General features: G+C 61.4%; 2 protein-coding genes and 1 long non-coding RNA gene across 8 annotated transcripts; 1 reads left to right on the forward strand and 2 right to left on the reverse strand.

Annotated features, from left to right (window-relative positions):
- Positions 1-43: 43 nt before the first annotated feature.
- On the reverse strand, positions 44-13,308 carry ATRIP (ATR interacting protein). Of its 5 annotated transcripts, XM_059664827.1 has the most exons (14): positions 12,955-13,089; positions 11,446-11,714; positions 10,432-10,562; positions 9,554-9,724; positions 8,067-8,185; positions 6,417-6,574; positions 5,133-5,228; positions 4,672-4,801; positions 3,830-4,492; positions 1,491-1,627; positions 1,308-1,399; positions 875-955; positions 473-725; positions 44-169 (listed from the first exon to the last, which is right to left on the reverse strand). In XM_059664827.1, exons 4-14 carry the CDS (start codon positions 9,722-9,724, stop codon positions 102-104), a joined length of 1,968 nt encoding a protein of 655 aa, XP_059520810.1. In that variant the 5' UTR covers positions 10,432-10,562; positions 11,446-11,714; positions 12,955-13,089; the 3' UTR covers positions 44-101. The 5 variants fall into 5 exon arrangements, with proteins under 5 accessions (XP_059520810.1, XP_059520806.1, XP_059520805.1 ...); XM_059664823.1 differs by lacking the exon at positions 11,446-11,714 and having other exon boundaries at positions 1,308-1,396; positions 12,955-13,308; XM_059664822.1 differs by lacking the exon at positions 11,446-11,714 and having other exon boundaries at positions 12,955-13,308.
- A 2,266-nt stretch (positions 13,309-15,574) lies between these two features.
- LOC132215893 (uncharacterized) lies at positions 15,575-17,797 on the reverse strand. The gene is made up of 4 exons (XR_009448631.1): positions 17,705-17,797; positions 17,561-17,616; positions 17,358-17,445; positions 15,575-15,927 (listed from the first exon to the last, which is right to left on the reverse strand). It is a non-coding gene; the product is annotated as an uncharacterized LOC132215893 (long non-coding RNA).
- A 116-nt stretch (positions 17,798-17,913) lies between these two features.
- CCDC51 (coiled-coil domain containing 51) lies at positions 17,914-25,244 on the forward strand. 2 transcript variants are annotated; one of them, XM_059664831.1, is made up of 4 exons: positions 17,914-18,401; positions 21,376-21,695; positions 23,197-23,361; positions 23,841-25,244. In XM_059664831.1, exons 2-4 carry the CDS (start codon positions 21,384-21,386, stop codon positions 24,564-24,566), a joined length of 1,203 nt encoding a protein of 400 aa, XP_059520814.1. In that variant the 5' UTR covers positions 17,914-18,401; positions 21,376-21,383; the 3' UTR covers positions 24,567-25,244. The 2 variants fall into 2 exon arrangements, with proteins under 2 accessions (XP_059520814.1, XP_059520815.1); XM_059664832.1 differs by having other exon boundaries at positions 17,914-18,306.
- Positions 25,245-25,575: the final 331 nt, after the last annotated feature.

Raw genomic sequence — 25,575 nt, forward strand, 5'->3', positions numbered from 1 at the left:
CTCGCCAGCACAGACCAGACTCAGGCAACACAAAAGGCAGCAGTTCTCGGCAGCACTGCTTTAATCAGCCCGGGAGGAGCCGCGGGCGCGATGCTCAGACCTCAGCCACAGTCCATGTCGGGGTCGTCTGCGTCGGGCTCCGCTGCGCAGAGGTCATCCAGGGCAGCCTCTGCGCCAAAACCAGAGGGTTCTGCTCTGGCGGAGGCCGGAAGCGCCGAAGCCCGCCTCCCCTCCCCCGCCCCCTCGCCGGAACGACCCGTCCCCGCCAGCCCAGGCCTGCTCAGCTACCGGAGCAAAGTGATACCAGGCAATCAGACAGGGATGTCTCTGGAAAACCCGTGGCTCTGTCAGGCCGACCGACAGGAGCCACAGGCAGCCCGGCGCTGGCAAAGGCTGTGGACGGAGGGCCGCAGGCCAGGAAACCCAACTTGTGCCTGCACTTCAGGGTGTCCCCCTCCCGCCACCTGCTCACCTTCGCAGTCGGTCACGTCGGGGAGACTGCGGATGAGCGCGCTGACCCCGGGCAGGGCCTGGTCGTACTGGTGCAGGACCCCCACGCAGTGCACGGCGAAGAGCTTGTCCTTCTGGGACAGGCTGTGCAGCAGCAGCGCCCCGTCCCGCAGACACCGCACCGTGCGCCTCTGCTGCGCCGTCCTCAGGGCGCCCCCTGCCCTCCGCACTGTCAGCCACTGTCTGTGCAGCACCACCGTGAGCACCCGGACCACCTGGGGTGCAGGCCGAGGTCAGGTCTTGGGGCTCCTGCACCCCAACAGCCTGCTCAGCCTGAGTGGTGGCACTAGGGTGAGAGGCAGGAAGGGGTCCTGGAACATGCTGCTCACCCACCCACAGACCCGCCTCGCGCCTGGGCTCTCACCTCCGTGTTGCACTGGCAGCTGGAGCCAGTGACTGGGGACAAGGGGCTCTGTACGCCCAGCTTGGCCAGGAGCCACAAGGCCTAGAGCAAGAGCAGACGTTCCGGACGAGGCCTGGGCTCAGCGAGGCCTCCCCGGCTTCAGAGCCAACAGCTGCCTGCATGAATGGGGCCCAGGGTGCGGTGGGTGTGGCCTTCCCAGACCAGCTCAGGACCCCCACCTGTGTCCCCCCACCAACCGCAGGCCTCCAGCCCCAGCCCAGCCAGGCAGGGCCAGCCATCGGGCACCTCCGCCCAGTCCCAGGCCCCCGGGCTCCACCTCCTCGCGTCTGTGTGGTCATCTACCCTGTTCGTGTCCACATAAACTTGCGACCAAGTTCACTTTCTCCCCCAGCGGACGGAGGGGGCGAGGCTCGCAGGGAGGGTGTGGTGTTACCTCTTGCTCCAGGTGGAGCCACTGCGTGTCCGTGGCCGCGCCGTCGGGCCTGGAGGTGATGTACATGTACAGCAGCAGCAGGAGGCACCCTTCTGGAAAGGTGTCCACCTCTCGCTCAGGGGCCCCCACGAGTGCAGGAGCCCTCGGAGCCCAGCCTGTCCCTGTGCCCCCTCTGCCCCTTACCCGAGCGGGAGCAGAGCTGAGGTGCCAGCGCCTGGTGGTCTGCCAGGAGGGCCAGGAGCTCCACCGCCAGCAGCACGCTGGGCAGGGCGACGTCTGGGCGGAGGCACCGTGGCAGCAGCGGGAACACACACTGGAACCTGAAATGCAGGCCCAGAGGTTGGCACCTCACCCGACCCCACAACTCGCCTCCACTTCCCGCCCGAGGGGACAGAAGGCCCGCGCAGGCCGTGCAGACAGGACTGGCTCAGAGGCCGGCCGACCACCTCCTGGACGCGAACGAGTGGGCACGGCCCCACTGGGCTGCTGTGGCCGAGGCAGCCTTGCCGCTCAGTGCCACTGGGAAGCGGCTGCCTCCCTGGCCCGGCCCACTGGCCCGAGCTCTTCCCGGCCTCAGCTCCCAAGTGGGGGCAGATGTGAACACAGGTGAGGAAAGCGCCCTGGCCCACACCCAGGCCTGGCCAGGCTCCAGAAGTGACGGGCGTGGACTGGGCTCTGGTTGGGTCTCGTGCCCCCTCCTGAGCAAGGACCATCCTTGCCCTTGTCGGTGAGAGGAGGTGCGCACGGGGTGAGCGGGGGCGGGGCTCTGGGCACACGGCTCCCCAGTGCCAGGCCCAAGGCACCGCTGTTACCAAGGAACCAAGTCCCGAGACAGCCATTTGCTGTGTCCACCTGCACAGCCTGGGCGGGGGGGCGTCCTCCAGTGCCCCCTTCACGCACCCGCAGCCTCTGAGCACACAGCATCGGGGGTTGGCCATTCCCAGAATGCACCAGGACACAAGGTCTCACTGTTCCCGCCAAACCCTTAGAGCAAACCCTGCCTGGTGGGCGGGGAGGCCGAATGTTCTGTTGCCAGGACCCTGGGCTCTAACCTAGCTCGTCCGCTAAAGCCCTGAAACCAGCTGCCCGGAAAGCCCGTCTCATGTACAATAGCGCGTCCCCGCCGACGGCACCCGGCCCGCTCGGCTGGAGGTGGGGCGCGCTATTCGCCCCAAGGCCCGCCGTCCTGGTGCCGGGGGGCAGCCCTGGACCGACTGCTCCCAGCGCCTGAGGGGGATGCGCCCTCAAGCCCGGTGCCCTGCATGAGGCGGCCGCCCGTAGCATCACGTACTGCGTTACAGCCATGGCGCCCTCCCTGGTGGCACCTGTCCCGGCTTTTGCGCCAAGATCACGTGGGAGCGGTGGTGGCTCCGCTGGCAGGTGAAGGAATTCGGAGAAGCTCTGGGCGGGAGGCAGTGTCAGTGACCGAGAGCAAAGGCTGGAGACGCACTGCTGGGAACCCACCCAGCACCCTGCCCCTGGGGTCTCGGACCCGCTTCCCGCCTCCACACAGGCCAGGTCACTCAGCAATACGGAGCGCCGGGGCTGGGCTGCGGGCGGCAGAGGCGCCATCCGGCTGTGGGAAGCCCTCAGGGCTGAGGTTTGCTGTCCTACAGACAAGCTGAGAGGAATGGAGGATGGAGTCTGTCAAGAGAAATGGTAAGACGTGGTCTCGTGTCGTCATCTAACAAACACGAAACCACCAGCCAGCCCCCGAGCTGGGCTGCCTGGCAGCTGGGTGAGCCCTGTGCCCACCAGCTGCCCACACGCACTGCAGTCCTGCCAGCCCTGGGCACCACCTCAGGGATGGACCAGACCAGCCAGAACACCGTCCGGTGGAAACCAGGACCTGAAGTGCTTAGACACAGGAGCTGAGCGCAGGGAGAAGCTAACGCGGCAGCAGCCACCCAGTGTGAGCGGCGTCTCGGGCAGCAGCGGGGTGTGTGTGTGTGTGTGTGTGTGTGTGTTACTGGACGGGGGCACGGGCTGGATGGTGTGCAGGTGCCCCCAGGCGTGCGGCTCGGGGACCCCACGGTAGGAACTGAGGACCAGAGGGCTCGTGAGCTGTTAACTGTGCCATCCCTGCCCACAGACCCCCGAGCAGGCAGCCTGCGGCTCAGGCACGAGGTGGGCACAGCAGTGATGGGCAGACCCCCTGCACCTGCTGCTTCCTTGGGGACCCCTTAGATGTGGTTGTGACATGTGGTCTGCCTGATCCATGTCCAGGTTCAAAGGCCTCTTGGCCCAGCCTCTGCCCGTCCGGGGGCAGGACACTCCTCCACAGCAGCTAGCGGCCTCTTGTTGCGTGTCTTTGCTGACTGCTGTACAGCGGCAGCGTTAACCCAACAAACCACCTCCTTGGTGCTCCCCATACCTAGTCCCACTCCCCGTCACTTCAGAACTCCCTGAACAAGGCCTAGAACTGAGCAGCAGACAAGTCAAGATATGAGCCAAGCCCCAGGGCCACAGGATAGCCCTAAGGCCAGGGAAGACACAGAGAACCGCTCGCAGGCGCACGGTACCTGGGCAAGAGCTCAAAGGGAGAGTTTTCAGCTAATTTCACCAGCACCTTAAGGCACTGGCTGAGGAGGCTGGCTGGAAGGTGGCCTGTGGCTGCGGAGGAGAAAGCTAAGAGGCGGAGCAGCGCCTCCAGCAGGGGGTGCTGGCCTTGGTCCCCGGCAAGGCCCCCCGCGGCTGAGGGGGTGTTCCCAGGGGGAGGCGGGCTCTGGCTTCCTTCCCCCGCTCCGGACAGCAGGCGGCGGACCACGGCCCCGCTGTGGCACACCAGGTGCTGGAGGACGCCCAGCGAGGCCACGCAGCAGCTCTCCAGGCTGCAGAGGGAGTCCTCGGCGCTGGCCTCCGCCCCGGTGCTCCCGCGGGAGGAGCGGGAGGGTGAGCCCCCCGGAGCGCCGCTCCTCCTGGCTGCTGCGGAGTCCTGCAGCGCCTGGCAGTGTGAGCCCACGAAGAACTGCACCAGGGGGAGCAGGTGCACGGCGCCAGGAAGCGGGCAGAGCGGGAAGGCCCCCGGGTCCCCCTCTGCTGAGGCCCCGGCACAGGAGTCCTCCTCCCTGGCGATCAGGTTCAGTCCCGTCAGAGCCAGGTTCTGTGCTTCTCGTAGGGCCGAGAGGGGAAACGGCCCCTCGCGAGAGCCTGTGGTCCTCAGGCCTGAAATCCCAGCCCCGGCGCTAGCGACAGACACAAAAGGAAAGGCACAGCGTGAGATGGGGATACGGTCAAGGCCCCAGACAACTTGCCCCCCAAATTCTCTAGCTGCCCTGTCCAGCCACAGGCCTCCCAGGCTGGCCAAGTCCCAGAAAGTTCTGGAAACTTCTTTCTCGACAAGCTTTGTAGGAGTCATGCTTACCTGCCAAGCCCCAGGGGCTGCGGCAGGGTGCTGGTGGGAGCCTCAGAACCACAGCTCAGCAGGTGGCACAGACCGAGGGGTGACCCCGGGATCGACGGCTGCTTCAGGAGAAGGCTGATCAAAATGGAACCTGCAGAAGACAAGGCGGCGCTCGCAGGCGCTCACACGGAGGCCTTTCTGTGTCCTCGGAGGAAACGGAGGGCTCCCTGGGTGCCACTAACCCACTGGGGCCCCTGGTGCGGAGGGCTCTGGGACACGCCTGCCGGGGCCCTGCCATTCTCCAGTCTCTGCTGAGTCACAACCACGCCTCCGGGACCCTCGGGAGGACTGCCTGGGGCGGACCCTCGGGAGGACTGCCTGGGGCGCGGAGCCATGGCCCCTCCCGGCCTGGCTGAGGACGCGCAGCCTGCAGAGCACAGTGGGAGCCAGCAGGCCTCCTGCAGGAGCCAGGGCTCTGGTACCTTGAGGGTTTGATCTCTGCATCAGGCTGCCAACAAGACTTTTTGGGGACTCTTCTTGCTTTGTGGGGTCACCTCCCAGACTGTGGGTCTTATTTTCTGGAATTAGATAAAATGTAAATCAAAACTCGAGCACAAAGGCACAGGCCTATCAGCAACGCTAAATACAGTGGCTTAGAACACAGAGTCTTCTACTTCCGGCCTCCTGCCTCTCGTCCTCTTCCTCGTGTGAAACAGGAACCATGAGAAAAGGAAAAGGAGCTGCAGCCGTTCGCCCCCTGCAGGCGAGCAGTGGCACAGCAGCAGCCACTCCTGTCCTTGGTGCTGCTGCTGTTCCCAGAGCTTTGCACGGTGGCTCACTGGCTGCCCGCAGCCCTGCCAGGTGTTGTCATCAGCTGTTCCACAGAGAGGACAACTGAGGCACGAGGGTAAGGAACTGGCTTAAATCACACCAGCCGGTCAGCAGTGGACGGGGCCTCCTGGCCAGGCTGTGGGCTCCACTGCCTGCTCGTCCCCCCACCCCACGCTGCCCCTGGACTCCAGGGGTGAGTGGCTGAGGCTCTCAGAGGTGGGCGATGGCCAGAGGCTGGAAAGGGCTGCGAGCGGCAGGGGCGGGGCAGGCACCGGAGGGTGAGCTGAGCTGGCACAGCACGGTCTCCATGGAGCCCCCCTGCTGCTGGGCTGTTGGTCTCTGGACAGCAGGGGTGCCCCTCGGTCCGGCCTGGGCGGGACAAGAGGGAGGCTGGGCAGGAGGGGAACACAGGGCCCTGCTACGAGCTGTGTTTCTGGCAGGTTCTGATGCTGCCAGGGGGTCTAAAATGCGCCTGCCAGCACTTTGGCACCGTTCCCTTCAAAGGTGCGCCCGAGCTTCCTTCCCCTTCACGTGGCCCAGACTCAGCGATGTGCTTCCAACAAACAGGACGTGCAGAAGCGCCGCTACGGCTCCCGCAGCGAGGCCACAAGTAGGACAGCCCCCGCCGGGCGCCCTCCCCCCTTGGCTCCGCCCCCTCTCTGGGTTTGCTAGGTCTAGTGAAAGCCAGTCACCAGGTGATGAGATCAGCCACAGAGCCTGTGGAGGCGCCCACAGCAGAGAGGAATTCCACTGCCAGCCCCGTGACTGAGCCCTAGACACGCCTGCTGGGGTTCTAGCCCCTGCAGAGACAAGCCATCGCCATGGGCCCTGTCAGAACTGCTGGCCCACAGAGACCAGGAGACAATAAAGACTCGTTTTAAGCCACAAGTTTGGGGGGTCGGTTACACAGCAATAGGCAGCGGAGACTGACTTACCCTCTCGGCCTGCCAGCGACTTGCACCCTGGCTCTGGGTGGCGGGGGTGGGGAAAGGACATGTTAGCGTTAAAAGACTCCTTTGTAGGGAAAGATGGTTTTCCAAATTGTGGAGAACACGCTTCTGACTTTAGAACCACAGAAGGGCTTTTCCTAGGACTAGAAACAGTTAACTATGAATGCAAAGTAATGATTCTGCTAAAAACACTTCAAATACCTGGTTATAAATTCTAACAGGCTTAGAGCTTTTCATGTGATCTGTCTGCACACGTCTGTCATCTGTGTCAGGTCAGCACATAACCGCAGAGGCATTTTCATAAAGAAAGAGGAGCCGCTGCCATTACACACAGGGATGCTAAGCGAACGAAGACAGAAAAGGACGAGAACCATGATTTCACTCACATGTGGGACAGAAAACAACAAATGAACAAACACAAAACAAACTCCTAGGCAGACATCACGGTGGTTGCCAGAGGGCGGGGTGGGGGAGGACACGGAGGGTAAAGGGGTCACACGGAAGGTGATGGAGGCCTGAGTCCGGGTGGTGAGCGCACAATGGAGCAGACAGATGTGTGTCAGGAAGCTGTACACCTGAAACTTACACACTGTGACCAACCAACGCTTCCCCAACAAATAAAAAGAAACGTAGTAAGACTTAACAGTGCAGTAATAAACACGCAAAGCAGAACAAAATTCAAGGCATTTTAATCCAAAGTGTTGAAAAAAACTTTCATTTATTTCCATATTCTTCTAATCCCCCAAAATATTGGCCATAATTCTATCAAAACATGTTTTTCATGTGGGATGACCACTTTTTAAATAGGGACTAAAGTCAAAGATTTTCAGTAGAAAGAGGGTCAATTGGAAGGTGTGTTGTCACCTGAAACGAACATAATATTGAATGTCAACTATAATTGAAAAGTAAAAAATGATTTAAAAGTCTTTAAATTAAGAAAAAATGGTGTGTTGTGTCCTGCAGCTGGAAAGGGAGCCGGCTCCTCAGGGCATGGTCTCTGTGTTCGAGGCCGTCTCACCCTCTGATGGTGTCAGCCAAGGCCCTTCTGTGTGAAGGGTGAGGACCGGTCCCCTCCGCTCTCCTCTTACCTGGACCACAAGGCAACATGCAACTGCACACCCGGCCCATGAAGGGCCAAGGCTGCAGACGCTCACCACCAGAAAAGGCGCCTGAGCCGCACTAAGCAAATGTCAAGGCTGACACCACACTGTCCCGCCTTCCTGGCAAGCAGGGAGCGGACACAGGCCACCAACAAGCTCATCACACCTGCAGCAAGAGCGGGGCTGCTGGACAAAGGCCCCGGGGCAGCGGGTGAGGGGAATGTCCACAGACGCTGGGGGCAAAATCAGTTATTTAACACAAACGACACACAAGTGAAGACGGACGCCCCCAGAAGTTTGGAGATGACCTCGCTGGCCTCTTCCAGCCCGAGGGGGTGTGTTACCAAGTCCTACACACGGAAGCAGGTCTAGAGTGTGGGTTTGATGCTGTACCGCCCCCACCCATCCCAGCCTCATCCGAACCACCTCTGAGCCTTCAGCAAAGAGGACCCGGGGCCACGTGCAGAGTCTAACCGCCCGCAGGACTAGCCTGACGCCGTCCTCAGACCTCCCCCGACACACGCACCGCCCTCACCTGCCGTGGGACACGGAGGGAACAGCTGGCTTATGTGTTCGTTCACTGCACTGAAGCTTTGTCCTTAATTCATTCATCTCCGCATCTTTAAACTGGAGTTCGGACTGCAGCGACTGGAGCTGGAAGGGAAGAAACATACTTCGTCACATGTACGTCACATGCAGATACCACCAGCTTCCAGATCCCCAGCTAAAGGGGAACAGCAGTGAGGATGAGAACAAAAATGTGCTAAAAAAAAAAAAAGGGTGAAAGCCTGCTGACTTGATGCCCTGAAGCATCAGGCTCAGCCTTCTCGCTGAAAGGCAGCACCATCTGCCAGAAACACCCGTCTTCACAGTGGGGGATCAGATGAATGCCGGCCACATGCCCAGCACAGGGCTTGACAAGGGCCCTATCTCACAGCCCATGTGACCTTTCAGTGAAGGTGGCCCACAATCCCAGGCCTTCTGGGAAGTCAGGGCAGAGCACCTGGAAGTTTCACTAAAACCCATGCATGTGCCCAGACCTGCTGCTCTAGCCTCGGGACCCGCAGCCACCATAGCCGCTGTCCCTCCCGAGCACGCTCCGTGCCAGGCTCGCTCCAGGCACCAGTGCAGAACGTCTGGTCTCACCGACCCTCCAGGTCACTTCCTGGACAGATGAGGGATGTGCGGCCCAGAGCTCAGGGCACTGCCGAGGTCACCACTGGTGTCATGAAGCTGGACTCTAACGCTGGTTGGTCTGACTGCTAAGCCCTTGCTCTTCATCATGTAGATGGAAAGACAGCCACCGCTGTTGGTGCTGTTGCTGCTGTCAAGTTTGCTAAGTTTGCTGAGTGAAGTGATAGCTCTGGAAGTGCCGAGGGGCAGGGTGGCATCCACTGGACACCTAGTCTTCTTCTTTGCAGAACAGCACCCCCCCGAGAAGCAGGCACCCCCCTCTGACCATGTGATCTGAAGGACAGCCACTGCCTCTGTGGTGACAGTGACTGGTTCAGGGACAGGCGCCTGGCTCAGGTCAGACAGCGCTTAAATGTTAAAGCTTCCCCAGAATTTTACAGCTTGAGGAGGAGCCAGGCGCTGAGCCCAGGCGCTTGCAGAGAGCGTCCTGCACCCTGAGGATGGAGCCTGGCTGCAGCAGCGGTTCAGGACGGGCCTGGCCAGGCTTGAGCCCCTCGGGCCGCACACCACTTCCCCCGGGAGCCGACCCTTTCCTTTTGAAGCAACTAGATCGGCTGAGTTCCCCTCGTGCAACCTGCTTCTGGGGTCTAAGCTAGTGGTTTCTTCCTGCCAAGACCAACCACCACAGCAGAGCAGGCATCTACGCCCTTCCCTGCCACATGCAGAGCCTGGAGAACAGGACCCGCATTCGCTGGTGACGGAAAGTACTGAACACAGAACTGCTGGCATCTTCCTGAAGTTTCACAGGAACTCTGGCCGCTGCTTCTAAAGGAACCCAGCGAGCGGCCGAGCTGGGGTCCGAAACGAAAACAGAAAAGCGCGGGTCACCTTTTTGGAGAACTCCTTCTCCCTGTCGCTCAGTGCCTGCGCTTTCTCCTGCTCCAGCAGGAAATGCGATCTTCTCTGTTCCTCCAAAACGGATTCTGTCTGATGCAGTGAGTCCCGCAAAATTTTAATTTCTCCGTTTTTAATGAGAACTTCTTCTTCCATTGCCTTCATCTGGAAATGCCAAACCGACCTTGTGAAAAGCTTGTCAGGGAAAATTACACATGCACTTACGTCCACACGCGGCTGGGAGGTGGAGAGAGCGCGCGTGAAACGGGTCCCACAGACCAGTGGGCGCTCCCAGTACCTGCCCCCCCAGACGCCACTGGGGTTGGCTCGGCCTGCTCACTGACTGGCTGATGCCCAGCAAGGCGGCTCTCACACACACACACACACACACACACACACACACACACACACACACCTCCCTCACGCATGCAGACGCTGGGAACCCACTGAGCCTCACACTTCACAGAACTAAGATTCCACATCACGTCCTGGTTCCCTAGGGACCAGGTTGGTCTCAGGAAGGATATCTGCTTTTTTGGCAAAACTGCTACTGAGAACAGCCACCACTAACATGTGTGTCCCTTAGGTGACACCTGCTGTGAACTGTCTGTGCTACAACAAGAAGCCCGCATCTCTGGGGGGGTCTGGTGTACAGTTTCCTTTCTTGCCTGGTCTGTTAGGAATCTCAGGATTGAGTCTCTTTCGGCCTCAATGATCTGGCTTTCTTTTCCCAGCCTTCCCCCATTTATGGGGTGACTTCTGAAATCATTTTAAAACTTTTATATATTTAAAAAAAAACCTTTTATATGTCACTGCACCATGCATGCACAAGTGACGGATTAGCTGCAGAAACCAAAGGTGAAGTCACTTACCTTCTCTTTAAGTTCTTTGTATTGGGCCTGAAGTAACTCTATTTCAAAATTATCTTGGACTGCAGCACTCTCTCTGTTTCTCCCTGCAGGACTTTTGGACACCCCACCTGATCTGGGGGCGCTATGAACACCTGTAAGAAACAGTTCCCAGCATTGTCCCACTTCTGCCAGGCAATGCTGGAAAGAATCACTCTTGAAAGCAAAGTAGAGAAAGATCTAGTATGAGATACAGGAATGACTCAAACTCAGAAATGATCCCTATGAACTAACAGATGCCACCACCCTCCCCCCATCACCCCCCACTGTTAAGTCTCATCTAAAGGCTGAAAGGCGCTGTGCAGATCTCGCGGGTCAGAACTCAATGATCTATGATGCAACCGTACTGAGCAGCTACAATAGTCCAGGCCTGGGTCAGTCCCTGAGGCACATGGGATGGTGAGCAAAGCGACTGTCCTGGTGCCCGTGGAGCTCACAGGACATGAGGAGAGCAATGCCCAGTTTCTGTGTCGCAAAGAAGCAGGGAGAACTCAAGGAATAAAGGAAGGTCAGTGTGGCTGAACCCGAGGAGGAAGCAGGAAAGGGACAGACCGCGCTGGGCCCGTCAGGCCACGGGAAGGGTTCTGGTCTTCCCACTGGAAACCGCGGGAGGGGTGTTCACGCGCATCAGTGTGAGACGCAGCCCGTCTGCGTGTTGAACAGATCACGCTGGCTGTGCTGTGAAGTCTGACCTGTAGGGAGTCAGATTGGAACTGGGAAGACATCCTAGGCCAGGGGTGGGCAAACTTTCTGACTCGAGGGCCACACTGGGTTCTTAACCTGGACCGGAGCCGGAACAAAAGCATGGATGGAGTGTTTGTGTGAACTAATGTAAATTCAAAGTAAACATCATGACATAAAAGGGGACGGTCTTTTTATTCAATAGTTTTATTCATTTCAAACGGGCCGGATCCGGCGCGCGGGCCGTAGTTTGCCCACGGCTGTCCTAGACTGTTGTCCAGGGGAGGGCGGTGGTACCTTAGATCAGGAAGATGGCAGAGATGATGCAAAGAGGTCGGATTCCAGAGGTGCATTAAGGAGGTGAAGGTACAGGAGTTGGGAGGGAATTTTGTGTGAGGCCACGGAAAGGGAGCGTTGCCTGTGCCAGCTGAGAGCAGCGGTGCTAGTCACCACGGTGCGGAGCATCTGGTCACCGGCCAGTGTTTTCTGAAGGTCTGTTTGCCAGGTGCCAGCTGGAGATGCTGGAGGACTGGGTCCCCAGGAAATGACTGTGGAACTGAAGATGCCTGCGAGACACCCAAGAGACGCCAGGTGCCCTCAAAACCTCTCTCTCTCGCCCTGGCCGGCTGGGCTCAGTGGATAGAGTGTCGGCCTGAGGACTGAAGGGTCCCCGGGTTCGATTCCGGTCAAGGGCACGTGCCCAGGTTTTGGGATTGATCCTCAGTAGGGGCTGTGCAGGAGGTGGCCAATCCATGATTCTCTCCCATCACTGAGGTTTCTCTCTCTCCCTCTCTGAAATCAATAAAACATATGTATTTAAAAGAAAGACGTTCTCGCCCTGACTGGTTTGGCTCGGTGGATAGAGCGTCGGCCTGTGGACTGAAGGGTCGCAGGTTCGATTCCGGTCGGGGGCGTGTGCCTGGGTTGTGGGCACATCCCCGGTGGGGAGTGTGCAGGAGGCAGCTGATCGATGTTTCTCTCCCATCGATGCTTCTAACTCTCTCTCTCCCTTCCTCTCTGAAAAGAATCAATAAAATATATTTTTTTAAAAAAAGAAAGAAAGACGTTCTCTTTCTGGGAGCCCAAGACTTCATTCGTCCCCAGCTAGATAGCAGGTAAGCTCCATGATGGAGGGGCTTTTGTCTTTTGCTCCTTGCTCAGTGACTGCAGCCCCAAGGGTGGGCTCCTAGTTCAACTACTGGTTTATACAGGAGCAAGTCTCTCGTACCTCCTGCCTCTGCCAGGCCCTTCCGCTCACGCAGCTCAAGGGGGGCCGTGGCCTCCCGCAGGAATGGGTCTTCAGGCGGAGGCGCCGGTTCTGACCGTGGAGGGAGCGTGTCCCAGGGACCTGCTAGAACCAAGAGCTTCAGAAACTAGTTCCTTGTTAACCTAGTTTCCTGCGTTTCAAATCGGTGTGTGACATTCCTGACCCATGTCTCCCCCCAGAATCAGAGGAGCTTCGGGGGCACGACTGCTGCTTACATCAAGCAGTTCCTAGATTTTATTTAAAAATTTTCTTGTTGATTTCAGGGGGGAAGGGAGGGGATAGAAACATGAATGATGAGAGAGGATCATGGATCGGCTGCCACCTGCACGCCCCTCCTGGGGATCGAGCCCGCAACTCCGCGTGTGCCCCGACCGGAACCGAACCCGGGACCCGCCTGCGGGCCGACGCTCCGTCCACGGAGCCCCACCAGCCGGGGCGAGCAACTCCCAGCCTTGGAAGAAGCGAAGGGCGGCGTGGGTGCCGGGCCCAGGGCCGCGTCGCCCCGGGGGGGGGGGGGGGAGGGGACCCGGCGCACTCACCGGACGCGCCCCGAGCCGCGGGCGGGCACTGGCTCAGGGCCTGCGACGCCAGGATGTCCAGCTCCTCCAGGTCGTCCGCCGTGAAGTCCCCGTGAAGGCCGAACGGGTCCTCGGGGTCCGGGGCTGCCGCCGACGGGAAGCTCCGCGCCCGCTTGCTCGGGGGCTGCCTGCTGCTGGGCGCCGGGCCGAGGCCGGGCGCCAGGGGCCCGCCCCGCCGCCTGCTGCCCGGCGCGGGGGCTCCCGCCATCCCGCCCGCCGCCCGCCGCCTGAGGCGCAGAGCCGCCGGGTCGCCGCGAGGCCGCAGGTGGACCAACCGCCGCGCGCCGCCTGCCGCCTCCGCCGCCGAGGCCACGCCCCCTCCCGCGGGCCAATCGGCTGCCGGCGGGCGGGCGCGGAGAAATGACGCACGTCGAGCGCGCCCCGCCCCGCCCACTGCCCGCCCCCCGCCCCCGCGGCTGCTGCTCTGCGGGCCTGAGACCCGGCCCTGCGCCGAGGTCCGGCGGCCCGGGTGCGTCCTGGGCTCCGAGCCCCCGCGCGGGTGCTGCCTGCCGCGCACGGTCAGGCTCTGGGGCTCGCGGGACGCTCACGTGCGCACGTCAATCGAGGCCGCCTCCGGCGCGGTTCGTCCCGCCACCTCGCTTCACCCGCCCGACCCACCGGGACCACCGGGACCACCTCTCGCAGACGCGGAGGTCCCCTCGGGGTGGGGTCCGGCGGGGAAGCGAATAGACGGAGCCGTGGTGAGAAGTTATGTTCGAGTCCTGCATGTGTTGCAGGTGCCTGTGTTGGGGGTGGGAGCCAAGTCCGCGGCAGGTACCGGCACCCATTCTGTCCGCGGAGCGCCTGGGTGTCTTCACCCACGAGCCGGCCGGTACAGACGCGAGAGGCTCGGGGAGTCGCGGCGGCCCTGGCCCCCAGGCGCTGGCCGTACAGAGCACTGGCCGGCAGGCTTTCTCGGCAGCAGCATGTGCAGGACGGCCCGCAGGAGCTGGGTGTCGGAGAGGAGCGGGCAGTGCCCTCAGCCTTGCACGCTCGGTGCCGGGCGTCGCCTGGGAATGCCCGTGAAGGCGGCAAGTGAAAGGCCTAGCGGGTCTCGAATACCAGCGCTTGGTGTTTGAGGTCACTGGTCCTTTCCCTCAGCTGCCCGGACGCTGGAGGCTGAAGTCGTAACTGCTGTCGATGTGCAGAGGCAGGAGCGCACTGGGTTCCGGAGGGATTCGGCTCCGCCTGGGCCACTGCGGCGCTGGCTCTGGGGAGGGCGGGGTGCCAGCTGGCCAGGCCCCACAGGGAGAGCCCCGGCCCCGAGCCCCAAGACGGTGCCGGTGGCCCGCGGCTTCCCAGGAGGACCCAGCAGGCTCTCCCCCTTTTCTGTTAGCACCAAGCACTTTCGTCATAAAACAGGGTTCAGTTTATCAAAACCTTTTCCAGTTTTGCCCTAGCAAAATCTGACCATTTCTAGACCTTTTGGGGTTTGTTTTTTTAACCTCACCTGAGGACACTTCCCCCCATTTTTTTAGGGAGAGAGTGGGAGGGAGAGAGAAACATCTGTGTGCGAGAGACAACATGGATGGGTGGCCTCCCCCTCCCGTGGGGACCGAGGTGTGTACCCTCGACCAGGAATCAAACCCGGGACCCTGTCTGCAGGCCGACGCTCTAACCGCCCAGTCAAGGGCTGGGGAGACCCTGTGGACACATCTGAGAGGAGCTTAGCATTATTCCCATCGCTGTCCGGGGTTCCGGAGGGGAAATTCAGAGACTGGTGCCTCTGAACTGCCTCAGTACCTACGCACTGAGCACACATTATGGGTGGCCTGTCCTCCAGGAACCACCTCCTGGAGTGAAGCTCCTGTCAGAACAGGAGTCAACAAGTGCCCAGGGAAAATGAAACACTGGGCCTCCACTCTAGTGGCCAGGAAGAGCGGGCCATCTAAGGGCCTCCAGGATCTACAAGAGTGACAGGCCGGGAGGCGCCGGTGGCAAGGTGAGGCATATAGGCCGCTGGCTTGGAACATAGGCCACTGGGGCCCAGACGGATCAGGGTGAGGAGGAGGAGCTGTGTCCGGATCCTTAGGGCTTCACTGTCGTTGCGGAGACTCTGGCTTTTGCTCGAAGAAGCCGCTGAAGAGTTCGAGCCCAGGAGACAGCAGGTAACAGTTCAGCAAGGTCGCTCGGTCCTGACGGGAGGGAAACAGGGTCGGGGCAGGAAGGTGACTGCAATAACCCAGGTGAGGGTGTTAGGGTTGGGGATGGTTCTTGGGAGAAATATGAAGGGTCCGATGTAACTTTCCTGACGGACTGAATGTGGGGTGTTGGATAGACCCGGGGACCCGGGAGTAAGCTTGCTTCTTCAACTCCAGGACTCTCTCCGTTTGCTTCCCTTCATGGCGCAGATCATGTGCTTGTCCTGCTCCCTCCTGGAGAAGTTCCTTGACAACAGGAACTGTTTGCAGGCACAGGCCCAGCCTGCACGTAGCAGTCTCTACACGAACAGTTGAGCATCCCCGTCAAAAGGCAATGTGATGTCCTAACACAGAAGGGTGGCCTTTCTTCCCAAAATACAAACTCTCCCACTAAGGTCACGTATTCTTTCGTATGTACAACCACACAGAAACGACACCCATTTCAAGCGAGTTGGTTTAATTCCAGGTGGTACAGAACCTCTTGAAGAACACACTTCGACAGGACTCTGGGCTGGGTTTACTCTGACCACACAGCTACGGTTGAAATGGCAGAATGAGAAGAACTGAAGAGATGAGCCAATGCATGATTATCATTATCATTAACTTTTTTTTACAAAAGTTTATTCTTAAATGTACCACAGCCTCCAAGACAACACTTCATTTTAGCTATAGGTGGCAAGAGATGTGATGACAGGGAATCCTGATGTTAAAACAGGAATGGAACTAAGGATCACCATTGCCGCAGGCACAGGAACAGTTCACTTTTTGCCAGATTTCTTAATTCCACCTGTGGCTGCAAAAGGAAAGAAGCGTCAGTTAGGGGAGAACACAGTTCTGGTGGGAACCCTAGCAAGGCTCCGCTCTCACGGTGGGCGTTCTCTTTGACACAAGCATGTACGGGTCTTCCCCATGTTACCTACCCCGGGGGAAGTAGGGTGAGGATGAGGCAGGGCACAGGAGGGCTGTGACTGCCCTGGAGCTACACCCTGTCGTGTGCTTCATCGCAGACTGGCTCGCTGAGCCTCGTCTCCTAGCAACCCACTGTACAGACACTGAAGTCTTAGTGTCAGGTGTTACTCAACGTTACCAACTGGGCTGTGATGAAGCCAGGATGCCAGCCGGGCAGTCTGACTTCCAAATCTATATCCCTGTCACATCATACCACACTACCTTCTACATTATGATCCAGTATCTTATTTTTCCCTATTTACAAATGACTACAGCTGTGGCAAACAGGTAATTTAAGGAACAGTTGTAGAATTAAGTATGCCCCATATAGGAAACATATAGGAATGAAGATCCTATTGTGGCAAACTAAACTTTTAAAAAGTTACATGATGTGCCCAGCCCCGTGGCTCAGTGGTTGAGCGTCCAACTATGAACCAGGAGGTCATGGCTCCATTCCCATTCAGGGCACAGGCCCGGGTTGCAGGCTCAGTCCCCAGTGTGGGCTGAGCAGGAGGCAGCCAATCCATGATTTTCTCTCATTATTGATGTTTCTATCTCTTTCTCCCTTTCCCTTCCTCTCTGAAATCAGTAAAAATGTACATATATTAAAAAATAAAAAAGGATACCCCATCACAGCATTCAAAAAGGACTCTCAGTGCGATGTGGCTAACAGTGAAACCCACGGGAGAAGCCCTGGGGACGACACCCCCACCCTCCCAGCCTCTACTGCCCCAGGAGGCTCAGTGACCCAGCTGGGCACAGACCCCGCGGGGGAAGCATCCCTAATGGATGAACGCAGACAGCACTGCAGCGGCACAGAAAACATGGGGCTGCTGGGCCTGGCGCATCTTTGGTCTGAAAAGGGGCAGAGCGGAGGGGCCGGGCTGAAAGCACGTGGAGCAACAGCCCGCCAGCCTGTGCTTGGCATTTCCGTCCAGGCTCATCCGGACGTCGAGAGACCGGGACGCCCAGCACTTACGACCGTCGACCATGAGCAGCGAGTCCCGAGCCGAGAACACGACTCGGGGGCCAGAGGCTGCGGGCTATTCGGAAACCCAACGGCGGGCATTTCGTGCGCGATCTGCACGGCACCGCTGCGTTTCATCAGGGAAGGCCGGGCTGCCTGCTGCGGCCACGCCACGTCTGGCCCCGGCGGGGACCGAGACCCGCGACCTCGCCACTCACCGAGGGGGCAGGACGGGGCCTGCTGCGCCCGCCCTCAGGCCGGTGCTCGGGACAGGCGTCCGGCTCCGGCTCCGGCCGGCCCTCACTTACCCAGGGGGCCCTTCCCCGCCGCCTTCGCTTTCAGCTCCTCGAGCTTCTTCTGCTCCTCTTTCTGCCTCTGCTTGAACGCCTTGTCCTCCTGGGGGGGCGAGCGGTTTCGGTCCAGGCGGGTTCCGAACCGGCGGGGTCCCTCCCGGCGGGGTCCCACCCCGCGGGCCCCCACCCGTCCGCGCCCGCCCACGCCCCGCGCTCACCTCGTCCATCTCCTTGGCCTGCTTCTTGGGCTGCTTCAGGGGCTTCTTCTTGCCACCTGCGGGCGACACGCGCACGCTCACCCGGGCCCCGCGTCGCCGGGTCCCGTCCCGCCCCGCCCCGCCCCGCCAAACCCGCACACTCACCTTCGCGGCCGGACATGGTGCCTGCCGCCCCGGCCCCAGACCCTGCCACCGGAAGCGGAGCCCCCGGCCCCGCCCCTGCGCCTCCACCGGGCCCGCTGATTGGCTCCCAAACAGGAAGTCGTGTGCCCGCTGCCGGAAGCGGCCCGCTGAAGGCGGGCGCCGGCGCTCCGCTGGGTTTTCGGCTCCGGCTCTAGGCAGGCCAGGTACGCGGGGTGGCACGGGGGGTCCCGCCGGCCGGGGCGGTCCGGCGCCGGGAGGGGTGCTTCACCGGAAGGCGCCAGCCCCGGGCCGTGCGCGGGAAGGGGAGCCCTGCAGGTCGAGGAAAGGGCTTGTGCGAAGACCTCGGAGCCTGGCGCGTTTGTGGACCGAGGAAGGCGCCGCGAGGCTTGGGGAGCGAGGGAGGCGGCGGAGGGGGTAGACCGCCCGGTCCCGGAGCCTGGAGGCCCCCCCGAGGGAACTGGGGTTCATCGTATAGCCCGGGTGGCGGCTTTTTGCAAATCGTGTTTGTGCTGAGTGTGTGCTACGTGCAAAGAGTGCTCTAGGCACCGGGGACGCAGCCGCGGACGGAACAGCGCCTGCCCCGGCGGAGCCGACGTCCTGGGGTGAGACGGACGGACCGGAAGCCCAGCAAATACGAGAAATACCTGTCGCGGGTCGGGTGGCACGTCCCTGGAGAAAAGTAAAGCAGAGGCAGTGGGTAGGAATGCCGGGGGGTGGGGGTGGCAGTGAGGTTGAGCAGGTCTTGGGAAGGGCGGGGAGCTCCCGGCACAGATACTGAAAGCCGGTGCGGAGGCCCCAGGGGGAGACAGGGGGAGAGGCCCCCCAGGGGGAGAGGCCCCCCAGGGGGAGAGGCCGGTGCGCTCCAGCCGCACCAAGAAAGCCACGCACCGCAATGGTGTGCGTTGAAGGACGCTTAGGGAACCTTATTGTGGCAAACATTTAGCAGTTTGTGTGTGTATCACATCATGGCATTGCACACCTGCCACTTACACAGCGGCACATGGCAGCTATCTCTCTGTATAAAAACCAAGTGACTGGAATGACCAGTTGCTATGATGTGCACTGCCAAAGCCAACTGGCTCGATCTCCATTGGCCCGCCCCCCCCAACCTCCCGGCCTCTCACCCCCCCCTCCCTGGCAGGCCCAGCCCCTGATTGGCCCCGCCCACTCCAATTGGGGGCAGGGTCAGCTGGCCAACCTCCTGTGCCCCCCCCCTCCACTGGCCCGGGCGGCCCCCATTGACCCCCATCAGGGCAGGCCGACTGGACCCCACCTGTGCACGAATTCATGCACCAAGCCTCTAGTGTCTCAATAAAGCTGTGGGGGGAGGGGGCGGTCCTTGTGATTGCAGCAGAGTGAGGAGAGACTAGAGGGAGATGAGGCCAGGAAGCAGGAGAGCAGGAGGTGTGCCCTGAGGCCATGGGGAGGGTTGGTTCTGGCCTGAGAGAAATGGGGAGCCGTCGCAGGGTTTGAGCAGAGACATGTTCTGAAAGGACCACAGCTCTGTCGGCAGGAGACTGTAGGGGCCAGAGCAGAAGCAGGGAGGCCTGTCCAGAGGCCCCCGGGATGCCCGGGCCATTGGGACGAGTGGGGGCAGGGCAGGGGCAAGAGGAAGAGGGACGCTGGATTTGGAAAGGAAGCGGCGAGGGCTGGACGTGAGGTGGGAGAGGAAGCCGGTCGGGAGGACGAGAGGTTGTTGGCCTAATTTGGACGTAGGGGTTTCCATCGATGGAGACGGCGAAGGCTGTGGGAAAGGCAAGCCTGGAGGGAAGAGCAGTCCGATGTCACCGAGCTCCTCTCGAGGGAGGGCTTAGGTAGCACTTAAAAGGCCACGTGTGTCTGACGGAGAGAAATAAAGCGGGCAAGGTGGGCAGAGGGAGGTTCCAGGAAGGCCTTGCCAACAGGTGATACCTGAGCAAAGACACGGAAATCAGGGTGAGCCGACGGGACGGGCGGAGGAATGCAGGGCGCAGGCGGCCGTGCTTAGCTGGTGGGCTGGCCGAGTGGAGGGCGGGACGGAGAGGAGGAAGAGGACGAGGGCTTGCTGGCCACCGCAGGGCTGGGGCTGATGCCGGGGAGTCGGGAACTGAGGGATGGACCTGGCGGAGGAGTAGCCTCTGGCCGCCCTGTGCAGAGCAGCTGTGCGGCCAGGGCAGGAAGCCAGGCTGCGGAGGAGGCTGTAGCTACCATCGCTGCCAGGGACGGGTGCCCTCCTGGGGCCGGGCCCGGGCTGCTTCCTGCTGGTGGAGGAAGAGCCGGGAGAGAAGGCGAGGGAGGCTGGAGGGAGCGGAGAGGGGGCGTGATTTCAGGAAGAGGGTGCTGGAAGCTGCAGATGTGGGGGGAGAAGTCTGAGGCGCTGCGGCTGGGCCTGGCTGGTGGAGCCTCCGGGAGAGAAGGGGGTGAGGAGGGAGCGCTGCGCTGGGCTGGGCAGGGCTGGGCCGCGCTGGGCTGGGCAGGGCTAGGCTGGGCTGGGCTGCAGGCTGCCTGAGGAGGGCCTCGCCCGCAGGGTGGCTCCGGGGTCACAGCCGATGTGCGGTGGGCACTGCGTGAGGCCTGGGTGGCCTGCCAGACCCCTGGGTTGTGGATGGCACATGCTCCGTGGGCCTGAGCGCTGGGACTCGGGTTCAGGGCAGCAGCAGCTCGGAACCACTGCCCCGGGGAGGCCCCCTTCGCGCTCTCGGCCCGGCCACGCTGTCCAGGGGCTGAGCCCCCACCCTGCAGCGTGGCTCGGGCTCGAGCTTCTCCAGGCTGGGCGTGCGGCGGGGCTGTGGCTCAGCCCCCTGTGCCCAGGTCACCCGCATCAGGGAGCCCCTCTCGGACCTGCAGCGCCTCCAGTGTCTCCCTGTCCAGCCTCCTCTGCCGTTGGCCACCAGGTGTCGCTCTGGGTCCGGACTTGGGGGTGGAGGAGGGGTTTGGCCAGGGCTGCCCTCTCCTGGGCAGGGGGGTTCCCCTGTCACAGCTGCTCTGGGGGTGGCCAGGCCTGACTGGATAGTGGAGCTTCAGGTGGAAGAAGTAGGTGGGGCCCCACACATCAGAGTGAGGCTGGAAAGGCAGGGGCCCCAGGAGCTGAGCTGTGGCCGTGGCTGCGGCTGGAGAGGGGGGAGCAGCTCATGGGACGAGTGAAAGGGAGCCTGCGCCCTGGAGCGTGTGGGCGTGGAGGGCGGGCGGACAGGCTGCTGGGAACCTCGCCCGTCCGTCTGTCCGCTGCTGGGAACCTCGGCCCGTCCGCCGCTGGGACAGGCTGGGTCCTCGCTGTGAGCACCTCCGGGGTGTCTGGGAGGTTGATGGTCGCTACGGGAACCTGCCCCGAAGCCCCCTCGGGTCCTCAGTTTCTTAGGGCGTTTGTGGGGCTTTGTCAGCGTGGACACAACTCAGATTTGGCCATTTTCTTCGACGTCAGAAACGTGGGCCCAGAGTTCTAATCTGAGTCGTAGCAGAGCCCTGGGCGGTGGGTGCAGCGGGGGCTGGTGTGGAGGGGGTGGGGGCTGGTTCCCTACATGTGGCTTCCCTGGCAGCCACTGTCCTGGCGCCGCCGCCTCCAGGCCCCGCAGAGTGGCGCTCGGTTTGGACCCTTTAATGGCAGCGGGTCGGTTCAGAGCTGACCCGAGGCCTCGCCACCTGAGTGGCCAGCCTTCCTCAGCGGGAGCTGACCCGTCTGTGTCCCCCCACAGATCTCCTGATGTCGGGGTGCAGCACCGTGCCTGCCATGCAGTACGCCGTGGGCGTGCCCCCCGCGCTGGTGCGGAGAGGCCTCCTGGGAAGGGACTTCCTGGCGACCAGGACGCTGTGCAGCCCGGGCGCCCGGCAGCCCCGAGAGGACAGGCCTGAGGAGGAGGCCCTGCGGCTGCCCCAGCGCCTGGCGGTGCAGGGCCGGGCCCTGGGGCACCGCCTTCAGCAGCGCGCCGCCGCCAAGGCCACCGCCTGGTGGGAGAGATACGAGGAGTTTGTGGGGCTCAATGAGGTCCGAGAGGCCCAGGGGAACGTGGCGGAGGTGAGGAGGCCGGCAGGAGGGCGTCCTCTGACCCGGGAAGCGGCCGGTGGCTCCTGCCAGACAGGTCGCCAGCCACATCCAGACTGGCCTTTTCCTGAACGAATTCCGCTGGGGGGGCGGGGGGATTGGAGCGCCCTCCGGCCGCCCGGTTGCGCTGCTCCTGGAGCCAAGCGGCTGACCAGTGGCCTGGCCACGAACGAGGTCGTCGGGCAGGCAGTGGTACTTCCCTCCTGGGCTGCGTGGGGTGATGCGAGTTGCCTGCAGGGTGACTGCGCCCCGTCCCCGCTCTCACGGCCCCGCGTGGAATGGAACCTCCCTGTGGAGGCGGAGGCCGTGGGGAACTTCGTACCGTGAGGGGGGAAGCGCTGCCCGTGATTGTCGTCCTTTGTGGCGGCGGAAACGCATTCTGCCCCTGCCCCTGCCTCGTGCTCCTGCCCCTGCCCCTGCCCCTGCCCCTGCCTCGTGCTCCTGCCCCTGCCCCTGCCCCTGCCTCGTGCCCCTGCCCCTGCCCCTGCCCCTGCCCCTGCCTCGTGCAGACCAGCGCCGCGAGGGGGTGACGTGGGCTTCCGCTGGAGGGTTTTTTGTTTTTTGTGTTTTTTTAATCCTCACCCGAGGATATTTTTCATTGATTTTTAGGGAGAGTGGAAGAGAGAGGGAAAGACAGAAACATCCATGTGAGAGACACGTATCGACTGGTTGCCTCTTGCATGAGCCTCGACCAGGGCCCAGGCCGGGGAGAAGCCTGCAACGAGGTACGTGCCCTTGACTGGAATCGAACCCAGGACCCTTTGGTCCGCAGGCAGACGCTCTATCCACTGAGCCACACCGGCCTGGGCCCGCAGGAGGTTTTGAGGCCCAGTGCTGTCCCGCCCCTTGGAGGCCATGACCCTGGCTGAGCAGTGCCTCCCCTGGCGCTGTTGTGAGGTGTCAACACGGTGACGCACAGAACGTCTTAACGTTGCGGACCAGTAGTTTCATTGCTAGCGTTACCCAGTGGCCAGGAAAGTTTCTATCGAACGAGTACAAAAAACGTTGTACATAAATGTTAAAGGCAGGCTTTAAAGTTAAACACCCGTTGCATTTTGAAGTCATTTATTAAACGTTCTCACAAGCTGATACCTTTTGAGAGTACGATACTTTGTAAAACACTGTGTGACAGGAAGCGAGAATTCTCCCATCGCCGCAACGTGCTCAGAACAGGTTTCCTTCTGGGGTTTGTCCGACCCGACCGCAGTCGCTGGCTTGGCACCGCAGGTCGTGCGCATTCTCGGCCGTTTCCCAGGTCCTCGGGCGCGTGTTCCCACGTGAGTGGGTAAACCCGCTGGTTCTGACGGGGGCACAGGGCTGCCCTTTGGGGGTGCCTGGCTGAGCCAGGATTCTGTTTCTGAGGCTCAGCCTTCCTGCCCTTCCCACACCCCGCCCCCCCAGCCCATATGGTTGGGAACGAGCCGGCCATGTGGGCGAGGAGAGAAGGGGCCGGCACTTCCTGTTCTCCCCGCAGGCCGAGAAGGTGTTCATGGTGGCTCGAGGCCTTGTCCGCGAGGCTCAGGAGCAGGTGGAGGTGCAGCAGGCCAAGCTGAAGGAGGTGAGGGACCGCCTGGACCGTATCTCCAAGGAGGACAGCCAGTACCTGGAGCTGGCCACCCTGGAGCACCGCATGCTGCAGGTAGGCCCCGGGGAGCCCTCCTCACCTGGGCAGGGCCCGGCGGGCAGGCCAGGGAGGGGCCAGGTGGGAGTCCCGGCTGGCCTGATGGTCAGGCCTGGGCAGGAGTAAACCAGAAGCTCCTTGGAGAGACAGGGCCCCAGGCTTGCTCAGCCCATCGCCTCTGGGTGGACGTGCCGGGCACGTGCTCTGGCCCCAGATTGCCAAGGAGGGGCACCAGAGGGTGCCAGACACTCCCCTCTGGTAGGCACATTCCTCGTCTGGCAAACGCCAAGACGGCTCGGGTCGGAGGATAGTGCGGCCGCTCCGGCCACCCCGACTCCCTTGCTCCCCCCGCACCAGGCTCACGTTGCCGGCATTCGTTGGCATGTCATCTGTGCCGGGCACAGGCTGAGCCTCCGGGTGACCGTGGGAACCTGCTGGCAGCCGTGGCGGGGGCCCGGTTGCACGTCGCCGCTGTGTAACCAGCTGCGCTTCCGCAGGAGGAGAAGAGGCTGCGCACAGCCTACCTGCGGGCCGAAGACGCCGAGCGAGAGAAGTTCTCCCTCTTCTCGGCGGCCGTGCGGGAAAGCCACGAGAAGGAGCGCACGCGGGCCGAGAGGACCAAGAACTGGTCCCTCATCGGGTCGGTCCTGGGGGCCCTGATCGGCGTGGCCGGCTCCACCTACGTGAACCGCGTGCGGCTGCAGGAGCTGAAGGCCTTGCTGCTGGAGGCCCAGAAGGGGCCCGTGAGCCTCCAGGAGGCCATTCGGGAACAGGCGTCCAGCTACTCCCTCCAGCACCGGGACCTGCACGACCTCATAGCGGACCTGAGGGGCCTGGTCCAGGCTGAGCCGGGGCCGAGCTCTGGGGCCCAGGCAGGGACCCCCGCCCGGGACAGTGACGCCGACGTCCTCTCAGCCGCCCTGAGAGAGCAGCTCAGCCACTCCCGGCAGGTCCGTTCCTGTCTGGAGGGTTTGCGAGAGCAGCTCGGCCGCCTGGAGAAGACTTTCGGCCAAGTGGCCGGGGTGGTGCAGCTGGCGAAGGCCGCCGACCCGGCTCTGCCTGGCTCTGCGCTGGAGCCGGGGGGCCTGGTCTTGGTGCTGCCGGACATGGAGCAGCGGCTGGAAGCCCAGGTCAACAGGAACACCATCTACAGCACGCTGGTCACCTGCCTGACGATCGTGGCCGCCATGCCAGTGCTCTACGTGCTGTTCAGGGCCAGCTAGCCCGGACTGGCTCCGAGGGCCTCGCTGGCTGGTGTGGATGCAGTAGAGGGTCCTGGTGGGGAAGTGAGTCTTGGGGGCCACACGCCACCTCGGCCTGAGCCGGTACCGTCGGTGTGGTGCCTGGCAGACCGACACATTTTCCTTCTTGGGCGCTGCTCATCTGTATTAATTATGGAAACTTTGTGCTAACATCTCATGAACGTGTCTTTGCGTTTGTGTTATTTAATTTATATCAACTGAGTTTTACTTTTTGAAAGTTGAGATTCAAGACTCGAGGGTTTGCAAAGAACTTATATACTTATTAGAGGCCTGGTGCACAACATTCGTGCACTGTGGAGGGGGTGGTCCCTCAGCCCGGCCTGTGCCCTCTCGCAGCGCTCCCCCTGTAGGAGTGCACTGACCACCAAGGGACATCTGCTCCTGCATTGAGCGTCTGCCCCCTGGTGGTCAGTGCACATCATAGCGACTGGTCGTTCCACCATTCGATCAATTTGCATATTACCCTTTTATTATATAGGATGTGCATAGCCCACGGGCACAGGCAAAAGGGTAGTGAAGACCTGGGGGGTTGAGGACGGGGGTTAAGGGGGGGGGTGGGAGATATCTGTAATATCAACAATTTAAAAAACATTTTAAAAAATTAAAACTATTTAAAAAATAAAACAACAAAAGACTTGAGGGCTGGTCTGGAATTACTTTCCCCCTTCGGCTCCTCTTGTTTCATGGTCTCCTTGGTTCGGGACGTTCTGATGCGTTTACCCTTGAGGTCTGGGCCTTCATTTTGGGTTTCCTGGCCTGCCCTCTGCCTGCCCAGCTGTCCCGTGTCAGGTAGCCTGGGCGTTCAGTGAGTGGAGCCTCATCTGCTGCCCGCCCTTGGTAACCATGGTTACTGCCCCTCTCTGGATCACTTCCTCTGCCACGGTGGGGGAACCCGCTGGTTCTAATGCTGGTCAGATACTCAGAGGAGAGCTGGGGGAGGGTGATAAATACTCTGGAGACATAATGACGG

This window comes from Myotis daubentonii, chromosome 14, assembly GCF_963259705.1.
Source record: "Myotis daubentonii chromosome 14, mMyoDau2.1, whole genome shotgun sequence".
NCBI lineage: Eukaryota > Metazoa > Chordata > Mammalia > Chiroptera > Vespertilionidae > Myotis > Myotis daubentonii.